The following is a 22,338-nucleotide window of genomic DNA, read 5'->3' on the forward strand; positions in this document are numbered from 1 at the left end:
CAGTATTATCTGACATACTCGGAATATTATGTCTGGAGATTCTCATGTTTTTCCTACAGTTTCCTCGAATTTATGGTTGACTTTATATTTTAAGAGATTGCTTGGCTCAGAAATTGGTACTGCGTTGTAAAACTAAGCTTCCAGATCACTGGTTTACACTCAGATCAGTAACGGCTCAAACTTCAGTAATGTTAAGTCTGCTTAGAAGAAGGAAGAAAAGGTGGATATCTTGCTCCAGTTCACCGGAACAAGTGCTAATATTAGAGAAAATCATAAGCAGGCATCACTGTGCAAATCTCAACAGATGCTAGTCAAGGGCAGGGATCCATTTTTATCTTCCGAGATGTTCCATTTCAGGTCAGAATTAAGGTATACTAGCGAGGCAGGATGAAGAGACTTGTATTACTGCTGCACTTCCTATTTCAAACATTTCAGCCTGTCACAGCCCAAAGTCAGAGTGGCGGGTGGAAGGGGCTGGAATGGAAAAAAAAGAATTACAGAACGATAAATGCAGTATGTGTTAAAATGTGTAAGTATTTGCATACATTACAGAGGTCAATTTGCCTTCTTCAGATTCATGCCCAGTGCTATGCAGTGGAAATGGAGAATATGAGAAGGGTCACTGCGTATGTCGAAATGGGTGGAAAGGACCGGAATGCGATGTTCCAGAAGAACAGTGCATTGATCCAACCTGCTTTGGCCATGGCACTTGTATCATGGGAGTCTGCATCTGTGTCCCTGGATACAAAGGAGAGATTTGTGAGGAAGGTTTGTGAAGTTTCCGTCTTTTTAATTAGTGTTTTTGGTTTTGTCTTTAATCTCCCAACCTGTTCTAAGGTAGTTAAGAACTCACATAGATGTAAGAACCTTACTGTGAAGTGGTACAGTTTTTCTCAAAAGCACCTTTACTGTCTCATGGAAAGTAATGTTGATAGAAGGCATTTAGGCCTCAATGACAGTTGTGGGAGTTGATCACATAATTTCCAAGATTCGCATTTTTATTCTAAAAGATTAAAGCTATTTAACATTGTCTAATTAGAATATCTAGTCACTGAGGTAGCACAGGCTGACCTCTGAAATGCTCGGTTTCTCTTTTGGTCCAGGAGGACTGTAGTTCGCAGGTGATTTCCCTTGCCTTCTGCCACTGAATGCTGACAGCCAGCTCTGGTGGAAGTCCTTCCCTTTCAGCGAGTGATGGTTTCTCAGTCCTTCAGGATTTTCCTGCAAAATGGCCCTGCAAGCCAAGGATTCCTATTTTTTGTGAAAGTTATGAGATCATCCTGACTTGTTTGTCTCTACTTTCCTTCTCTCAGATTCCTCATACTTCTTTCGGGAAGGGTGGCTAACGCCACAGAGCCTCTCTGCAGCCGGTAGCCTAGGCCCATAGCGTGCACTACCACAGCCTGGGCAGACTTTTTTTTCTTTGTCAAAAGCTAAGGGTAAGACAGATGGAAGATCATTTAAATGAAATATAATGTGGTCATTTCCCAAAGTAATCAGCAAGTCATAATCAGCTGTTCTCCTTCTGCATTCTGTTCATCTTAGATTTTTTCCATGAAGAATGTACTGACTCTATAGAGTCAAGATAGCAGCAAACAGTTTCAGTTTACCAGAGTGTATTGTGTAATTCTGTTGTCGTATGTCATTTTTACTGTGAGCCTATATTCAGGGCACTAAAATGGCATCTTTTAAAGCTTGGCTAATAAAAAGTGGGAAATTACAAGAACAAGTAATTGTACTTTAGCTGATTATAGTACCGATGTGTGTCTGCCCTCATCTATAGCAAGAAGCAGCTGTCATTTGCCTGTTAGCATTTCTGAGATAGCTCATCAGCTGCAACTTACTTCCCCTGTGCATAGCCATGAAAAGCAGAACTGTTCTTCACGCTTGCCCTGATCTGATGATTTTTTCAGTAGTCTCCTTACCCTGAAGCTAGTGACAGCACACTTTGTGYCTCCTGTTGTATAGATTTTAGGTACTTCTTTTGAGTAACACACAAAGGAAATTCTTACGTGGCCTGAATTCTCTAATGAGAACAATGCAGATGATCAGGATACATTGGATGGATTTTACATATCTGATATGGTTTTAAAAGGGAAGATCAAGAGATTGCTTCTGGCATTCTGGCAGTTGTTGGTATTTTCAAAAATGGACAAAATCAAGAAAACTGACATGAAAAAAAGCAAGCAATGTACACATTTACACACTGAGGCAGTGATACTGAACAAGCCTGTAGCTGATGAAAGGTTGACTGAAATTTTATTCAGTTGCTTTGCTTGTTGGCATAATGTGATCCTGTAGAACGGTTGAAAAAGTAATTGAGATAAATGTGTTCAGACAGCCATTGAAACTAAGATCATGAAAAAGTTGGGGGTTTTAAAAGAAGAAAAACACTTAAAGAAAGAGGGGAATTGTGTAGAAATAGGATGGATGAAACAGACCTACACAACCTATACTTTGTACAGCAAATTTTTAATGTGACAATGTGTGCATGACATGACTGTTAACTATCTACTGTATTGCACAGCATGTGGAAGTAATTCTATCAATAATTCAAATTACATTATTGTATGTAAACCTGAGGATCATTTACTGTTAAATTTAGTGTTACAGCAGTATTGCTAACACATCACAGACATAGTAACAGATGTAATATCCAGAGCATACCTGTAGCTATATGTATTTATTGCTGTGGACATCCTTTCAATTTGTCCTGTCAGATTATCAGTACTATCCTAAGGGATACTTTTTAAGCTGTTCATGGAATCACTCAATTAATTTTAAAAGATCAGCAAATCAAAGAACTGTATTTCAGGGTGAGAGAACATTGCCAAGTACTTTTGTCGTGTGCTCAGCAAGATGTACTTTGTCCAGAAACACTGATTTCCCTTTTTAAGAAGTCCATTGCACTGTGCGCAAGCCTGGAAGGCTGAAAAAGATACAAAATCCTGAAATAAGATCTTGCATTGGTGGCATAGCATGTTCAAAAGATAAAATGTCACTTCTTTATTCTTTGGTCAAAAAGTTCGATAAAGTGGAGGCCATTAATCTGTAAGTCTGAAGTATTAGTCTTCTGTTACTGAAACAGAGAACAGCCTCCTCATTCATGTAGCACAGAATACTGTTTTTAAGTTTACAATTTAATTACTTAAAGAAGTACTTATGCTAATACTTAAAATATACATAGAAGAACTTTCAAGATGCCTTTTTTCAGATTAGCTTGAAGCATGATCTAACATGGATAGACTTTTGGCTAACTGTTCTGCGTGCTCAGACACCCCACAGATTCCTCTTCAGCTAAGCGGCCTTACTGGGTCCTGCAGAGAGGGCAGGCTCTGTGTTCTGCTTAACTGTTGTCTTGTTAAGGAAATGCTGGATCTTTATGAAAGAATATGCTGATTATACAGGACTAACCAGCTGATTTAAATTCTTCTAAAGAGCTCCTGAATTCTTCACTAGGAATGGTTTAATCCAAATTGAGAACAAATCTTGCTCTTTGTCTGTTTGCAAATTGTTCATCACTGTGTTATGTCTTTTATGAATCTGTTCATTATCTGCTATTGCCCAGCACATACTTTTTATGAGTGTATAAGATTTTTGTGGTTAGTGTTCAGTCAAAGTTTCACTATTCAAGGTTAGTGGATGACTGTTTTTTGGGGATCAAATTCTCTGTTATAAAAGTATCTCTCCATGGGAATTTTAAAGAATAAATCTTTCTTTTCACAAATATAAATAAAACATAGAGCGCAAAGACCCAGATGGAAATACAATGCACAACTGTAGAAATAGTTGTTAATTACTTCAGTTCTTTCCCAGCTCCTGCTACTGAAACATAGACTTAGCTAATCTGGATCACTGAATCTATCCAGGGAATCTGCATTTTAAAAATAAGAAAATACAAATGACAAGTAGAATCATGAGATCTCTAATAATCTACGTACTTACTTGTTTTCCTGTTTTTAGTTTACGGTTTTGCACAGCTGTTAGCATAGACTGTTTTTCCTTGTGTATTTGTTAACATTGTTTCAGTTTGAGTATTTGCACAGAAATCACTTTTCTTACCTAATTACCTTGAATCCCTGATGTTGTATTTCACTAGGAAACTTTGCACTAAAGGTGCAAGGTTTAAGCTATAAATTGTATATTCCCTGCTTTCTAGAGGACTGCCTGGATCCGATGTGTTCTGGCCACGGTGTGTGCGTTCAAGGGGAATGCCACTGCTCTGCAGGCTGGGGTGGCGTGAACTGCGAGACGTCTCTCCCGGTGTGCCAGGAGCAGTGCTCGGGTCACGGGACGTTTCTCCTGGATGCAGGACTCTGCAGCTGTGAGCCACAGTGGACGGGTCCAGACTGTTCAACAGGTATGACAAGATTTTACTTTCTCAATAAAACCTATTAAAAGCTTTTGTTTTCTGTTGGACTTGTGTTAGAAAGTACAAGTATTAGTTTAAAACACAGGATGAGGTGAACCAGAGGTGCTGTGGCGTTGAAGTCTGATTTCTTGTGGGATATGCAAGTGAGCTTGGCAGCAGCTGGCTTTCTCATGGCAAGAGTAAAATGGATTTTTCCTTGTGACAAGAATGCTGACTGATGGCGTGACAGTGAGCTCGATAGTCCTACAGGAATGCCAGTGCCTCCTGGCTTTGGTTGGAGTTAAGCAGGATTCTCTCAGACTGTCCAGCACTTACTAGGATCATGCCTCCGATGCAATGAGGGAGTTTGCAACTCTGAGAGAATCTGGAGATGTATGAAAACAGAGTCTAAACCCAATGATTCATGAGTAAGAAGCCTCTGTCAAAAAAATGTTAAACAAGAAACGGTTGCCTGTTCTCTCATGTTGGGATAAAGATTGTTTTTTTTGAGAGGACCATCAAGGTTTAATCCCGCTGAATCTGTTTAAGAGTTCAGATGGATTTTCTATGTGCTTTGTACATGTAGATTTAGTATTCTTGAAATGAATATGCTCAGAGCATTTAGCTCCTGTAATGGACCATGTCATTACCAAAGTATGTACTACTTTTTTTTTTTTTAACCTAAAGCTCACAGAATCTCAGTTGATGAGTGACATATCCCAGTACAGAATAGATTCCAGTGACAGACGTGCTGAATGCAGTCGATGGTCCAGGTTTCTCCAGGTTTTTTTTAGAAACAATCATTCAGAAAAACACTTAAAACAGTACAGACTTCCACTCAGACCTTTAAAGCATTTGAGTTGGGACTTAAAAAATGTCCCCATCCATGACAGCTTTTTACTACTGACTTGGTAATAATTTTGAATGTTTGTTACAAAGACCCTGATTTCCACACTCTGAAATTAATAATATGTATAACTTCAGTCTGACACTGTTGGAGGTGATACTTTGACAAGAATTGTCTTTCTGCTGGCTTTCAGCAAAACCCCAGTTGCTTGCATTTTTATCATGTGTTTCATTATGTGTTGAAGATGTTTCCTGAAGGATGGTAATATAGTAGTACTTTCATTAATGAAGCAAATAATTAGGTAAGGTGCTAGTTATGTACTAAATTTGTTTCCCACAAAATATACAAGATAATTCTGTTCTAATAGGAAGTTACTGTAGCTCAAAAGGAGTTGTTAATCTCTAATGGGTCTATTGTGTCAGCTGCATAGGGCAATTGGATATTAAGTAAAAGAACACGGAGATAATAAATGACTGCAGCGAAGAGGCTGCTGTCTTGTCTGCTAGGATCTTTGTTTTCATGTTTGTATCAATTTCAGAGTTATTTTGACGAATTTTTTGAAGGAAGGTAATTTTTTCCTTACTTCCATCAATCAGTAGGGATTTTTCGTCCCTGCTGTCTTCAGAGTTATAGGATGCTTTTATGACCACCAACAGGCACCTCTATAGCTGGATACTTCAGGTTTCTCCTTTCAAATTTCTCTTTCTTCATAGCTGTTAAACTTGTTTCAGGATTGTTGTGACAAAACAATGAGAATTAGACTGAAGTATAGATGTTCATTTGCTGCTGGAGACTGTCGTCTTAGGCTCAGTGATTACTGTGCATACTTGATCTTAGTGAGGAAGGAAAACATCAGAACGCTGAGTCAACAGGGTCAGAGTAAAAGCTTTCATATGCGAATAGAAAAAAATCATGAAGTTCTGTACAATGAATGGGATGAAAAGGTGTAAAGGACAGACCACTCATCTGGAATCAGAAAGAAAGGAGAACTTTGCAAGTGATATACGAGAAGTCTGTCAGCCTGCCTCAAACCCTTGCACTTTTTCAGCATCTCAGTATGTCAAGCCAGAGAAGTGGGGGAGTCATTGTCAGTATTGGGAAAATTTGCCTTTCTGTATTGTTGTCAAGCATATGGGCTTCTGTCTTGACTCTTTCTTCATTCCCCAGCAAATGCCAAGCATTTTCAAAATAAAAAGGGAAATTATTTTTAAGTTTCATGTTTTCCTAAATAGGAAATTAATATTTCTTGCTGTATTGTAAAAAGCAGCAATAGCAAAGGAATTCCAGTACTTCTGACTACATTATCCCACATACATTGTGGCTCACCAGCAAATGGGTGAGCCGTCTGTACAGTACCTTCCCCAGCCTTCCCGTCTCTAGCTCTTCATACAATACGAAATACCATTTTAAGTGCCACAGACTGTGGAAAGAAAGAAAACAGTATGGACTTGGAAGAACAGATGTGAAGATTGCGGGTGTGACTCATGCATATCCTGAAGGATTGGCAATGTTTGGAGCCACAGCCTGAGATCTAATGAAGTCATTCATAGATTTTTGAGGCTAGAAAAGACCATAATGTTCATGTAGTTCGACTTTCTGTAGAATATGTACCAAAAAAAATGATCTTTCAGCTTCTGCTTGAAGCTCATAGCTTCTGTTTAGTTTTTAAAAATTCAACCTTCACTGAAAGACTGCAAATGAACGGTAATCTACTACGTTCCTAGGTAAATTGATTCAATCATGTCTGACCCTCACCACTAAAAAGTGCACCTTCTAATCCCAATTTAAATAGGTGAAAAATCTAACTGTTGTACCTCTTTCTGCTAGAGGAGACTGTCAAATTCTTCTGCTAAATGTTTCTACTCTCTTCACCTCTTATCCATCTCTTCAGTAAACTAAAACTAACATACTGATCTCCTTAAGGAGTTCTTCCCATTGATTCATTTTCCTAGAGACTTTTTTAGTTGCACTGAGTGGAAAATCATCTGGTCCTGTGTCCAGCTGGAAGCTTTCTAAACATTTTCCAAATCAGGGATGTATATTTTAAAAGATAAAGCAATGCAGGTAAGGATGGAGAAGTGCTTTCAAATGAAGTGTATGTTACTGTTAAAATGAATGATCTGGCAGGAATTCTGTAAGAGCCAATTCTATCTTTACTTTAAAATAGTGTGAATGTGGAATATTTCAGAGTTTTACTGATTTAAGGAAGCTTTCATGTATGCAATGGAGAGTGGTGCTAATTCTGGTAATTTTCCTCAAAATGGGAGAAGCTTTTTAAGTGCTGCCAGAATACCTACAGTACAAAAAGAAAGCAGCCAAGCCAAAAAGACTCTCATCTGTAGGCAGACTTAAANAAAAAAAAAAAAAAAAAAAAAAAAAAAAAAAAAAAAAAAAAAAAAAAAAAAAAAAAAAAAAAAAAAAAAAAAAAAATCAAAACTGGGGGGGAGGTTGTCCTTAATGATTATAAATATCAGTATAAAAGGAGCCAATATTTTACATCAATTTGTTTCTTGTAATGATACACATTTCTTGTAAATACACAAAGGCACACACATGCACACACACATATGCGCAGATCTCTCGCTCTCTTTTAATCTCTCCTTTCCTCCTTTCCTCCTTCCCTCCATAAAAATATAATGCCAAAAAAGGCATTTTATGTATTTCATATTTTCAGGTAGTCCTTTTGGAAGTATGACTGACCATGTAAGGTTTTCTATTGCTTTTGTAAAAATGATATCAAACGAACACTAAAATTCTAAGCTTAAACATTCAAAGGTCAAGGAAAGACAAAAGAAGATACCTATGCCTTAACTGACTCATCTTTCCCATATTTCTTATGAAACAGTTTTCATTTTTCTCACTTAAAGAAATGCCATTTTGCTAAAGATGTATGGCCTGATCATTCAAGCAGTTACTTGTTCTTGTATATACTTGCTGTTCTGCACAGTTGCTGTACTAAAGACATTTATAGGACTATATCAGATCAGATTTTACATGAAGTTGCTTGTTGAGTGTGTTTGGATATAACAAACTCTGAACTCTGACATGATTGAATTAATTGGGTAGTAAGAAGTGGCTAGTTTAGAAATGTGTAGACAGTATGATGGGGGAGTAAATGCACGAAAGTACAGAGTAATGGAGTGGGTGGGATTTATTTCTAGTCATCCCTCATATGAGGCATCGTTTCTAACGGGATTGTGAGAATGAAGAGGCCATAGCTGTGCTCCATCTAAATATTGCACAGTCCCACTTGGAGGCCTCCATATAGGGATATGAATCTGCCATAATCTCTTTTCTTGGATCAGCAGCTAAATGCCTCAGATTGTCCATTGAATTTGTACAGTGCTTTTTCTGTGGAGCTCTTCCTTTTTCTTTAGGCCTCATGTATGTTTTTAAAGAATTAATTTATTCAGTAAAGTAGAATAATTCGATAGACCACATCTGTACTACGAAGGCCAATGTAACTAGGGCAGCTCCCTAGTTTAAGATCAGAGCTCAGAATTACTGAATAGAAGTATCCAAAAATAACTCATAACCAATTCTAGAGATACTCCTTGTGCTGTGGCTGTGGAGAAAAGACCTGTGGCACTGGACCAAGCACCTATAACCAGGCCAGAATCCATCTGACTTGCTGCTCTAGTTAAACTGTCCTTCATGGGACCTATCAGCTTGAGTATCTTTTACTTATGAGGACTAGCTGGCAGTCAGTCATCTTTCTAGCACTGCAATACAGGAGCATACTGTTAACAGCTCGGAGCTGGGGAGAGCAGATGCCTGCTGCCAAGACCACTGTCCTTCTCTCTTGATGAAGCAGCTGTGCCAGCTTCTAGCCAAGGAGTGATGATTCTGAGGTGCTTTAAGATCTTATGGTTATCATCAGAGGCCTGAGTCCAGGATCCTTCTGCAGTGTAGCACAGACCGGCTTGCTATCTTTCCACCCTTTTAACTCCTAGAGTATTTCCAAGACCAAAAGAAACAGAGCAACAACACTGTTATAGTTCCACACCGTCCACGACATTGACCACAACAACCACACAAGCCGTAAAGCAAATAGTTCTTCTTCACGCATCACTATGGTTTTATCTGATGCTCATAAAAAACATATGATTTTCTCTCTAATCATTTAGTTGTGGAAAACCAAATGCTTCCCTGATGTAAAGCACTGAAAATTAAAAACCCATGGTATTACTCAGCATATAAAGGTGAATATTCTGTTTGAATTCATTCCTTACTATTTTGTTTATCACATTGTTCGTTTTGTTTTGGTTTTTGTTTTTTCCTAGTTTGTTCATCCTTTGGCAACTCATGCAAAAATGTCCAAAGAAGTTAGAGATGTAGATCTTGCCTCCTTTATGGCCGTTATTGATTTAGTCATCTGACTGTGGATATGCCTAAGAGAGATGCACAAGAGATTGGGTTCCATTTCTCATTTAGTCTTCCCTCTCCTCTAAAAGCTGCATGGAGAATAGAAGTGTCATACTCTGTTCCAAGTGAGACTGATTATAAAATATTTTTGTGAAAAATGTTTGTACTGGAAAAGGTCATCCTTGCCTATTTCAGAGTCTCTGTGGCTTTATACCATCCTGAATCCAGTTATGACTGTATGTGAAAATCCATTATTATTCAGACCTCCAACATATGGTTCAGTTGACCTGTGCAGCATGGGGGTGATTACTGCATACATGGCAAAATAAAATAGCAGAATGGAAGACTGATAGTAGACTATTTTAATGTCACCAAGACATCAATGCAGTCATCATTCTGCTTATTGTCTGTGCATCTTTGTTGCTTTATTTATAGACTGTCATCCAAAATCCCTTGACGCTAATGAGCCATTTCTCTTTGAGGTCTATAGGCAGTATGTTTCAGAAAGACAAACTCAAAACTTGTGAGTACTGACTATTCATTTTCAGGTAGAAGGGAGTTGGAATAGACCATTTCCAGAGGTCCCTGCCAACCTCAGCCATTCTGAGATTCTCTGAAAGTGCGGCATGAACAAACTGTGAAGAGGAAACCTCATCCTCCTTTCTCAGATTGATGTCTGTAACATGGAGCCTTGAGATTAAGGGAGTAAAACATCAAACAAAAATGGATGACAGAGTTGTTCAGTGGGGCAGAGCCTCAGCTAGCATAAATTAACATGACTGAAGTGATTCCACCAAAGCAATGCCAGTGTATTTCAGCTGAGAATCCAGTCCTGAGTCATTAATTAATTGCTGTGCCATGCCCAAAATATTATAGACTGAAAAGTAATGAAATCTGTGACAGAGCTGATACCTCTGACATTCTGTCCTGTATTCATTTCTCTAGACTCTATTCAATTCAGCCAAAGTAGGCCAATTTCTGTCCTCCTTACTCCAGGACATTTGTCATAATTCCACTGAATCCATTTATACCACTGAAGCAACCTAATTATGATTGGTAAAAGAATAGTGGCAGTTCTTTGTCACAAAAACATTCATCCTAAAATGATTATATGTAGATGGTATATATTTAGCATATCTATTTTTGGTTAAACTCTCTCTAGCAAGATTGGTGGTAATTTTACAATGGGTAGAAATGGATCAGCAGCCTCTTCTCTCAGTATCTTGCAGAGCATAAAACATCTCTAAACTGAAGTGCTTGGAAAAATGCAAAATGTTGTAATTGTTGTAAATTGATATGTGCAGAGTAGAGTAATTTAAAAATCATTAGAAGTATGCATTTTTTAAAGTGCTTCAAAAAGAAATGAAGGCATAATACAGTATATTAATATAGTTCAAGACACCTCAAATTGATTTCAAAATTAAACATCAAAAACTGCAACTTCAAAAAATAATTAGGTAAAACCATTTCATTGCAATCAGAAAACTCTTCAGATTTAGGAAATTGCAGATTATGGGTGTCAGTCATTCTGATTTGCCAAGGACAAGGGTATTCAGTACAAAAAACTCAAGTAGTGAAAGTAGCCTTGAAATTTCTTCAATACCTGATGTAGTCTGTCATGCATTTTCTATAGACTGTTCTTTTCTATGCTGACACTTTTACTGTACTTCCTATTTTAGACAAATCTGAAGAACTTTATCTACCCTACTTTATAACCATCCCTCATTGTTCTGTTCTGCAGAAATGATGGACTTACTTAATTTCGTCTAACTGTCCTGTTTCTTTAATTTGTGAGGAGCTTTGACTATTACTGCTGTGCTAATTAAAAGGATGATTGAAGTTTCCCCCACTGTACATTGTTTGACATTGTAGAAAGGCTCTTCCTACTGCTATATATTTCACTGAAAAGAAAAAACTATGTGACTAGTTTGATTTGTATCTCCTGTAGAGTTGCAAGAGTTTGCAAAAAGATATCTGGTGAGCAAGATTTCTATTAAAAACTCAGTAGTTAAAGATTGGAATGCTGAATACGTGTTGCTGGAGAATTTAAAATATGAGAAATTTAAGGCAGTGAAGAAGCACTCCAATAAAAATTAATTCTCCTGCATGTTGAAATCAGTCCAGAGGGAACCAAAAAGACCTGATGTAGTCATGTATTGATTTAAGAAATAGGATAAGTCAAGGGTATGAGAGATACAGTAAGGAAACTTAGGATGTTTTTCAACAGATTGCTGCTTATTTTGCAGTTATACCAAAAATAATGGCTATTCCCTTACCTTTTTCAACCTGAAAATTAAGATTCTTAATCTATTGCTGTCTGCTCCTCATTCAGCAATTATTGGAAATATCCCTTGTTCAAATATAAACGTAATGTACGTAAGTCAGCTTTTGTAGATCCTGGTCTAATCCACAAAAAGGTATTACTTAGCCCACTGGGTGGAATCTGCAGAGCCAAGTTAGGATGTTCCTGTCCCAGGAGCTCTTCCCCTATCTGAGAGTAAGATATAGGAATTGCTCTGGCGACAGCGACACGTTCCTGGCTCTCCTTCCTTCTGGGGGCTGACAGAGACTTTCCTCTGTGCATGCACAGCATCGCATCTGTATAGGGAGTCTGGTGTTCCCAGCAAACACCCACTTCAGTGTGTTTTCTGCTAGACCTAATTCAATAGCTTTGGTTTGAGAGTGGTGCTGATTAAGATTCATAGGCAAGATCCACGTAAGGAACATGCCAATTGTGAATCCAGAGGACCTATCGCCAGGTTGTACGTTCAGACAGCTGGGCGATGATCTAGTAGCAAAACCTGGCAAATAAGTGTGATTTTGGTAGCAATTCAGGCACCTAAGTAATTTAAACAATTTAGGTAAGCTGAGCAAAGGTTTAAGGATGTAAATCTTGGGTTTAGACAAAGTTGTAATTAGGTGCCTACATCCCTTTGAGCATCTCATCCTTATTACCTACATGGTAATAGAGCTACTAGAAGGTCATTAAGGACCACAGTAAAACAACTGATAGGATTTTGTATGGGAAGGACTTTCACGAATACTCTTTTTCCACTCCGTTATGGCACCAACAACACCAGCAGAAGCTTTTCCCGACTTGCCTGCTTTAGAGCTAGAGAAGGCTATTGTGGAGTATGAGCCTTTCCTATTCAGAACTCCTCTCATGGTATTTTCTTGGATAAAGAGCATCGGCAGACACGAGAGCAGTAACGGGATGCAGAGCCTTCACCTTTTAATTTGCTAAGTCAGTTCCAGTGACAAAACTCCGGCAAGCTCCTGGCCAGCGGGAAGGGAGCCGTGCCACCAGCCTTTAGAGGGGGGTGCTAATATCAGGAGGAAGCTTCCCATCTTCACAGCTGGAAAAGCACAAGGCTAGAGCAAGAGTACAACAGAACAAAATGACTAGAGTTTTTGTCCTTCAATGAATTTCAGAACACCCAGCTGTGAAATGTGTTGCTTAAGTTCCCCAAAAGCAGATATTTTAAACTTTTATTTTTATTATTATGGTAAGAGTTTTACAAAAATAGCTATCATTTCAATGTGCAGCAGAGTCTTTCTGTTAAATTTAACTTACCTCTGAAAATAGGAACTTGCTATCAGTAAAAGTTTAAATCATGGAAGCCTTCTGCTGCTTGGAAACTTTCATTTCTCCTGCAGATTGCTTTGTTGAGCTTTTTGTCTGTGTAGATAATTGCAGGGTAATAGAAGTAGACATCTTAAGAATTACTGGTCTTTGCCCTCTTTAAGCAAGGACTTTTGCTTAAGTGTTTAGGCTCAGGTGACACTTTTTAAATAGAATTATATTAATTATGCAAAAACATTTCAGTGGTGATAGAGCAAAAGCTCCATGTGCTTTGTAGCTACAGTGTACATTCAGGCATGTAGCTCTTTAGGAAGCCTTGGCCGTTTTATAAGCAGCTTATTAAAACGGTATCTATCACCTTGTGATCCAAAATCATTTTCTGAGGGACTGCAGAAAGCTGATTGTTCACATGCTGCATTTTCAGCAACTTCTGTTGTCACCCATGCTGCTCATTACAGACGCAGCTGGAAGGAGGATGGCCACTGTGTGCCTCTCTCAGCTGTGCTGAGCGAGAAGTAGCGTAAAAGACAAACTGATTTTTGAGCAGTCTGTGACTGGGCAGCATGTCCAGGCAATACCGGACCTAACTCAGCAAAGTGTTGCAGGGGGAGGAAGAACCAGAGAGCAGTGCCAAGTTAGCAGGAAGATGTGTGCAGGATAGAGGGAGGAGGTGGAGCAAAATAAGAGGACACTCGCTCACTTCTTCAAATCTACAGAGTGCTGCTGCAGTTACGCCAGGGACCCTGAGGATGTGGGACAGCAGTGCTCGCTTAAACCCAGGGCCGTGCACCCAGGTTGCCGTTCCTTGCTGGAGGAGGAAGCCTGCAAGCCAGGCGCGGAGTCTCTGAGCAGCTACAAGGCAGAAGAGCAGCTGCCAGACGCGTGTTGCTATTTCTGGTCGTGTTGCTGACACAGAGGAAGTTACGGTTTGCTTGCTGGTAGCTGCTTCATCTCTCTGTGTACTCAAAGTCACAAGTGCAGCAAGGGAGACAGTTAAACACATCAATGTTTGCTGGCTGTTGGTGTAGGCAGTGCTCCTGGTCAGTCACTGAGCGCTGCGACGGCTGCTGCTTGCTGGTGCTAGGCTGCCCTTGCTCGTGGGGAGAGCTCGGGTCACCTGCCTCCACTAAGTTTGCCCAAGAAATGGGTTCCTTGTGCTAAAAAGACAGGTAGCAAGGCCAACTTCACCTGATTTTTACTGTTGATTGGGAAACTGAGGTGCTGCTCAGTACCTGGTAGTGACCTTTAATTTCTGATGTTAGTCTTTACTGTGATATTTTGTTTGTTTGTTGGGAACACAAAATCCCTAAGGCTTGTTTTGGTTGATCCACCATTTATGTCTGTCACTGGTGTGTGGTTCTTCATTGAAAAAACTGGTAAAAATAGAAGTATGTGCTTTTTTTGGCTCTTGTCATATATCAAAAGGGATGCCTTTCAAAAACTGCCAGTCCTGCAATGCCGAGTTAGATTCTACAGGTCAGTCACCTTTCCTTCTTGGCAGCAACCCTGCATCAGATTTGGTGGGCAGTGGCTCCTCTGCGGGTTTTGGGCTGCCATTGCTTTTACACAAGTGAATCTGAATAGATGCCCCTAATAATGTACGAGAAGTAGGACCGGTGCCTGCTTTTCTAGCATTTTGAGCCCTTCAGAAGTATGGTAAGTAAAATACATCTTGATTACTGAAGTCAGCAGTTATGTCTAACATACAGAGCACGTGACCTGGGTGAGTTAAGCATTTAACAGAGCCATTTTGGGGACTAGATCCACACTCAAAGGTCAACCCGTAAGCCAGTGAGTTGAAGTTGGTGCCTGCTCTTTGCAAGCGGTGCTTAAATAAACCATTACTTCTTTACTAAATATGACTAATCAAATTTACTAATCAATTGTGAAAATTTACTGCTCAGAGTATAGCCCTGTTCAGTGTTAATAATAATACTTCTCTGTGTATCATGAAAGATTTAGTGCTTGTATAAAAGATGCGTCCTGATCCATTTGGGCAAGCATGCAAACCTTGGCTGAAAATAGCTGTTCCTTTATTCTCTTTTGATACTGTATTAGTTCAGGCTGTACCTGTGAGACAGTTTTATTAAATGTACCCACTGAGCAGTCGCGTTGCCTGTTTCCTTTTTTCCTGCAGAACAATTTGGTTGCTCTCTGTGTTCCTCATCATTATCATACACTGCCTCATGCCCTTCACTGATTCTCGCCGTCTGTCACTTACTCAACAGGTTTCCTTTTTTTCCATTTTTCCTATACCCCCGGCTTTTCAGCCCGAGGACCTGTGGTTTGCATTTTCCCTCTGTGAGTGAGCACAAAGCTTTAGCTTCCATAGCCTTCATCTCATTCCTTATTGGCTCAAGACAAGTTATTCTGGACTGCTTTCTTGCTAGTCTCCCGAGCACATAAAATACCACACAAGACAGACATTGTAAGACATTTCCTTCTGTGGTTCTCTGTATATTGTGAGGGATTTTTTGAAGCTTATTAGTCAGAGTGTGAATCTCCAGTGACCACTGTAATTTCAGTGCTTTACAGCATGTACAACTGAAATCAAATAGTGGAGACAAATTATAAACCAGGACAAAATTTGACAAAGAAACTCAACGTTTACTTGGGAAACGCAGTATTAAAAGAAAAGGTTATCCTGGTCAGAGTTCTGCGTGGTTCTCCTCACCCTTATGTCAGTCTAATCTTCCTTGCTATTAGGTTATATTTCTGCTCATTTATTTTAAACATTTCCCACAAAGGCCTTATCTGACCTGCCAACCTGTATCATGTCCAAGAAAGAGACAGGTTCTGCAGCTAAAATCCCTTGTGTGTCAAGCACAGCATAATTGTACTCTGCTTTACACCAACACTATGGCTGGGTAAACACAGATATACCCAATGGCAAATGAGTAATCCTTTTCAGTGATATCAATTTTCAGAGCTTTGGCTCCTTGAAATGAAATATCTGTTAGTATGTTTACCATTACCAGTGCAGACTCATAAGATTGTATTGATTACATTTTTGCACTGTAAAAATACCATTCTGAAGCACAGTGAAATCAATAAAGGGTGAGGTTTTTTATTTGTACAGATTGGATTTGGATCAGGAAGAAAATATTCTTCATCAGATGAAAAATAAAGTTGAAAAAAAAAAGTGTGATAAAAGATCCAAAAAGGGGGAAAAGTTCACTGAGGTGGTGTTTCTCAATCGTTTCCCTCTGCTTGCTGAATCAGCCTCTCAGACTTTTCTATCTGCCCAGTGGTTACTTTTTCACACAACTCCATTTTCAAGCAAATCAGGGCTCCCAAGTTTGGAAAAGATATTTTCCAAGTAGGTATAGTATTATGAGAGTTTACATTATGGTTCAAAAAAAAATGCAATTGCATTCATACCTTTTAAGGTACACAAGACCGTTAATGGCATTGTTCCTACTGGAAGTCAGAAGAGCTATTTTTAGAGTACTTACTGCATCAGGGATAAGTTCAATGAGATGAGGGTAGGATTATTTCCAGAAAGCAATTAAAACACTTACTAGATTGATGGGGAAACGGTATGAATAACAAATAGTGAGGATATGGCATTTTAGTTCTAGTGGTTTGGTTTTGTGTGTCGTGGGCTGTGGTGAGAAGATAAGAAAGGTAGTTAGAAATCTGTGAAGCAACATATCAAAAAGGTTTACTGCATAAAGCTTGCAATAAAAAGGTTTAAAATGAAACAACATTTGGAGCAGTTTTGGCTTTGCTATGTGGGTGGAAATATTTGATGATTGTGTGTTAATTGTGGCTGAGTTATCCTAAATAATAATTTGGGCTGTGTGAAGTTTAGATTTTCCCATTTGGTCTGAGGGCATTCATCATTTAACAGTGCATTTCTGCCGCTCGCATGGGTGAGCCTGAGGAAGACCCTGCTTGCTGCGTTGCCTTACTGCCCCTGCTAGAAACCCTCCTGGGATAAAGCAGTTCACAGGGCGGACAGGAGTGCCACAATCAATCCTCCATTCGGTTAGAGTGTATACTATCTTTCTGTGAGAACACCCCAAAACCTAATGGATGCAATTACTAAATTTTTTTTTTTTTTAAGTTTAAGGAATGTCCTTATGTTTCTGTAATCCATGGAAACCCACAAATAGTTGTAATACATTATGATCCTCTCTAGCATCATTCAGAGTCAGAAATAAGGGCAAATATGATCTGGAGTAGGATCTGTTTTCTCATGTGGAGAATTTTTCCAAAACCATTCCTTCTTTGCTTAACATAGCTTTGTATGTTTGCTCTCTTTCTTCATCACAATCAAAAAGAATAAATATCAACAGCTGAATAACTGTAAATGTTCTGCCCTGGTAACTTAACATAACAGTAGTTTGGGAATGTAAACTACTGGCAAACTATCCTTTTGCTATTTTGAAGTTGATCTGGATTTTCAATAAAAACCTATTTCAGATACAGATGCTGAAGCTGGCTGAGATGAATCTCACTCTGTGTGTCTTGTGTTGGGATGGGCCATCATGTCCCACTTTGTTCAAGAAACAGAATCTTTGGAAATGATTTTGGACATATCTGTAAGAATAAATTCAAAGCAATAGTCTCAGGGTGTTAATTTAAATAGCATTAAAATGTTGCTTTCAGTTTACTTGCACAAATAGAACAAACTACTCAAATCCACAAATTGTTGTGGTATCATGAGATGACCTATATATTTCCTTGTCAGGTTTAAGTGTGTGATGCATGGAGAATAGGACAAGAAGTACTGTAGCAAGAGAAGTTTAGACTGAGAAAGTACTTGTCATGGTTAGGGTAGTCTGGTGATGGGACAGATTACCTAGTGCTGACTCAGATTCTCTGCTGCTGGAAGTTTTTTAGGTGGTGCCAAATATGATTTAATTTGGAATGAGGATGGACTAGATGATCATATGAAGTCCTTTGCAGCCTTGTTTTATATAAATCTTCGTAAAGAATGGTCAACTATGCTATGTATGTAGGTAAATGTCATGACTGTGTATGTTATTTTAGTAGGCTGGCAGTAGAGGCTTTTTTTTCATGTGAACGGTTGTTGGTTGGTGGTGATCTATCATGTTGATTTAATTTTGATTGTACCAAATTTGGTATAAAGTTCTATAGCTTTTTGCCATTGAGTGTTGCTTGATGGTGTGAAAGATAGAATATGTAGCTGGAATCGTTTGGAGTTTATCTGCAATTTGGGAGCGTACCTTTACTGCATGTTGCCTGCAGGAAGCTCATTTCGGTTTGCCAGAGGAAGTATGTTCACAGACATCAACAGCTGACAGCCTAAGACTTCAGAAGTCATATTTTGCAGACACTTCTGAGTCCCTGCAATTTCCTGCTCTGGCTTGAAGAGCAGGTGCTGCTGGATGCTCACATACCCCCTTGTAATTCTTCTGCCTTGCCTCTGGCAGAAAGAGTTTAGCTTTCAGTTTCTTGGTTTTACACTGATTCACCATGTTACCTACAAACATACTTACCAATAGAAGAAAGGAAATATTTAGTGGGACTGGAATTACAGTTGTATTATTAAAAAATTAGAAATGATACTCAGTAAAAATGTGTTCCTAGACAATAATAAAATTCTCATGTTTCAGCTGAGTGTAGTCTAGGGTATTAGGTTTTGGTGAGAATGACGACCTAGTTTTTATGTGTGAGCTCCAATTATATGTTGCTACCAAAGTTCTGAATTAGATAAACTAACCTCACTTTTCTCCTTCAGTAAAAATGAAATACCTATGGCTTAAACAGACTGATTACTACCTTTGCTATGCTTTTTCTTTTCCTTACCCGTCTCTCCTTCATGTCCTATTATGAAATAAGGGTATCTAATCTGTCCATGAAAATAGGAAAGAACAAATAGAAAGAATGCCTTTTACACTGCCTATAGCCTTGAGGTCCTTAGCTAAAAAGTTTGTTAGTATAGTTGTGGTTGGCTAAGAAAGTACAAAGTTGTGCACCTAACTGGCATGCTGTAACTCTGTCAGGAGAAGCCCAGATTAGATGCAGTTGGAACAACCAGATTGCCAGAAGAGCTTGTTTAAATCGGGAAAATGGTATAAGCTATACCTTAAAAATAACACCTTTTCTATTACAGACTTGCAAAGCTTGGTTTTAAGTCTTTGTGCTGCATTCTGTCAGGTAACCTTCTCTAGTGGGGCCAACTTTCCATTAGGTTTTACTGAAAAAAGTAGCTCAAGTGCTTTTGGACTGTGAATTTTCAACTTTACATTTTTGAACTTTTTTACGATGTAAAATATTGTATTAATAAAGTCAGTTGCCAAAAATGAAAGCTAGAGCAGAGTTGTCTCCAGGACACAGCAGGAAGGTAATTTAAAAAAGCTCAGGAACACTGTTGAAATTATCATGCAAGCTTATTAAATGCAATGTATATTTAAATTGAAAAAACTTTCTTTATTAGGCCTAGATAGGTGATTTTTTGCTGCCTCCAGCAGTTAAACATATTGAGTGAAAGTCAGCTTAGATTAATTTCTAATCTTTATGGAAATCCACTTATTAAAAAATGGATAGCCAAGTTATGAATATGATGCTTAAGGGTTTAGACTGTTGCACGACTCACCATTTGAATGTGAAGAAAAGTAAAATGAAAGTGTTTTCATATTACGATTATTTGACCACTTTTGTTTACATATATTTTTGTATTCTTGACTTGATTTTCTAAGAGTTATTCCTGAAACATGTTAAATTAACATTAAAATCTTCCCTTATTATTACAAATTATAAAATATTTAGCTTTAATTTCCCTTTTCATATTACATAAGTAGAAACTTATTATAAAACACATTTAAAAGGACTCAGTGTTGACTTAGGTAATTAAAATGAAGAGTATGGAGTGAATTTTTAATGCTTTTTAGATTAGCTCAGGAACGATCAATGTATTTGTCTCCTTTTCAAAAATACGTACAAATAATGCTTCCCAACTCACATTTGCCTTCTTCCAATAAAATTAATGAACATTCAGAATTAAGGACATATCACTAAAGAGTCTAGACAGCTTGAGTTGAACATTTTTTAAGTCTCTTATTCATTACTTGGTTTACATCTGAGGAATCTGAATTTTGTATTTGATATATTTTGTGAAAGTCTATAAGAAATGGCAGGGTTTGGCTGAGGCCAGCTCCCAGCAATTTGTCAGCACATTGCTCGCAGTGAGTCTGCACAGCCTAGGGCTTTTTTTAAATAAGGAGCCCTCTGCTTAGAGAACCTTGTTTTGCTTGCAAAGTGTACACATGCAAACCCTGAGACAGGCCTTCGACTCCTGTAAGTCAGGGTGATTCAGCTGGCGTCGCTGGAGCAGGAGAAGTCTCGCTGGCTGAGGACCTGCTCTCTTGGCCGCGGAGCAGCCTTCAAGCCACCTCCGCCACGAGCGCGCGAGACCTGCCCGGAGCGCCGGGGGCAGCTGGGCAGGAGCGTATCCCACCGACCTGTGCCATGGAGGAGTGGGAGAGAGGCGATTGCTTTTATGCAAGTCCACAAGCCTAAGCACACGCACAATTGCGGGGCTTCACTAATTACGTGTGTTGTGCTATACGTTGTGCGAATGAATGAACATTATTGCAACAGCTTAACTAGAGGCTAGTGATGTGTTATCCCCCAGACTCAAATTTTCTGATCCAAACTGTCATCTGCCTCCTTCCTTGTCTTAAATAAGTCACCTCCCCCTTGCTCGTGTGCTTTGTAGTCTTGTCTGATGCAAGAGCTCGGGGCTCCTGAACAGGCCAGGCCCCATCCTGCTGGGTCTCCATCTCCTCCCCTGCCCTGTGCGTGAAGCTCACCTGTGTCCTCAGCAAGCTTTCAGGTACTAAACCAGAAAAATACAGTGAATAATTGCCTGCCCGGCTTGTGACGTGAGCCAGCTGCCCTCCGTTGCTGCAGACAGGGACCACTCAGCCAGGAGGCAGGTGGCGAGGAGGGGAGCCCGATCGCACTTCACGGCGGAGGGGAGCTCTTCGGCTGGCTCAGCTCCTGCATCTGCCCAGCCCCAAAACTGCTGCTTGGCTGCTCTGGCTCCTTGGCGCACCCGCTGCGTTGGGGTGCTTCTGAGCCCACCAGCACCTGCGGCGGTGGGAGGAGGAGGATCTCCGTTTCACAGAAGAGTTGCTTGATGCCTGATTTCATTGCTGTCTGACCTTTTACCACCTCAGCCTCGTCAGAAGCCATTAATCTATTTCAAGTTATTATATTGCTTCCCATCTCATTTGGTCACCATCCACTCAGAATATCTCCTTTTGTCACGTCTGCTGTGGAGACACAGTGCAAATGCTAGTGCTAATGGGACTCCCTACTGTGCTGGTTTCTCTGTATTTGTTTATCCACAGGAAGAACTAAGGAATTGTTTTGCATTAAAAACTGCACAACCTGAACAGATAATTTTTTTTTCTAATCTTAGTTGTTTGAATTAGCAGTGGATTAGTTGTGTGTACTACCACAGCATAAATAGGATGATGTTAGGCTTGAGTTCACTTGCTTGGCATGAAAACAGAAGTCTGGGGAGAATCTTAAGAATTGCCCTTGGATTTGCTTGGCACGAGACTACATTAATACTGTAGCCAGCATTTCTGAAGTCTCATATTACATCTTTGAAGCAAATGTAAATCTCCAGATTGGCCTCAGTGGCCACAGAATGAGAGTGAACTGAGCAGCTGGACAACTGGGGTAACTCAGGGAAATGCCTCGTCCAAACCAAGAAACCAGGCTTCATTACATCTGCCTCCTTATGGAAGCATTTATCCGGGCTAAACACTGTGCTTGATTTGCATCAAAGAAGATTTAGATTAGATATTTGGGGGGCTGGGGGGGGGAAGGAAAGGCAAGGACTAGGTGAGCTTGTTCTGGCATTTCTTCACTGGAGGCCTCCAGGAATGGGATTGACAGAGGTCCGTCAGGGACCGTGCAGGGTTATTTACTGTGCCTCAGTGCAGAGCGATGGACTGTTTGACTCTTCAGGTGCCTTCCTTACAGTCTTCTCATTCCTTAATTTATACTATGTGCATTGAATTGCCAGTTCACTGAAATGTGCTAGGGTCATAGTTATGTCCAGCAATAACTTCATTAGGTAACACTTTCTAAAGAGTCACATTAATAAAAATAATAACCTTCTGGGTGAATATTGTACTGTGGTGTCTTCTCTATTGTAGGTAAAATATAGATGACTGTGAAGTTTTGCTGAAATAACTTATTGTT

The 22,338-nt window shown here is 39.4% G+C and overlaps 1 protein-coding gene across 2 annotated transcripts in view; it reads left to right on the forward strand.

Moving 5' to 3' along the window:
• The window catches only part of TENM1 (teneurin transmembrane protein 1), a 251,056-nt gene that overhangs the window by 124,017 nt on the left and 104,701 nt on the right, over positions 1-22,338 (forward strand). For both annotated transcript variants that reach the window (XM_026089540.1, XM_026089539.1), the window contains exons 9-10: positions 574-768; positions 4,160-4,360. In XM_026089540.1, coding sequence (XP_025945325.1) covers positions 574-768; positions 4,160-4,360 — 396 coding nt within the window. The remainder of the gene's footprint in view (positions 1-573; positions 769-4,159; positions 4,361-22,338) is intronic.

The sequence above is a fragment of the Apteryx rowi genome, unplaced genomic scaffold (genome assembly GCF_003343035.1).
Source record: "Apteryx rowi isolate R43461 unplaced genomic scaffold, aptRow1 scaffold_82, whole genome shotgun sequence".
Classification (NCBI taxonomy): Eukaryota; Metazoa; Chordata; class Aves; order Apterygiformes; family Apterygidae; genus Apteryx; species Apteryx rowi.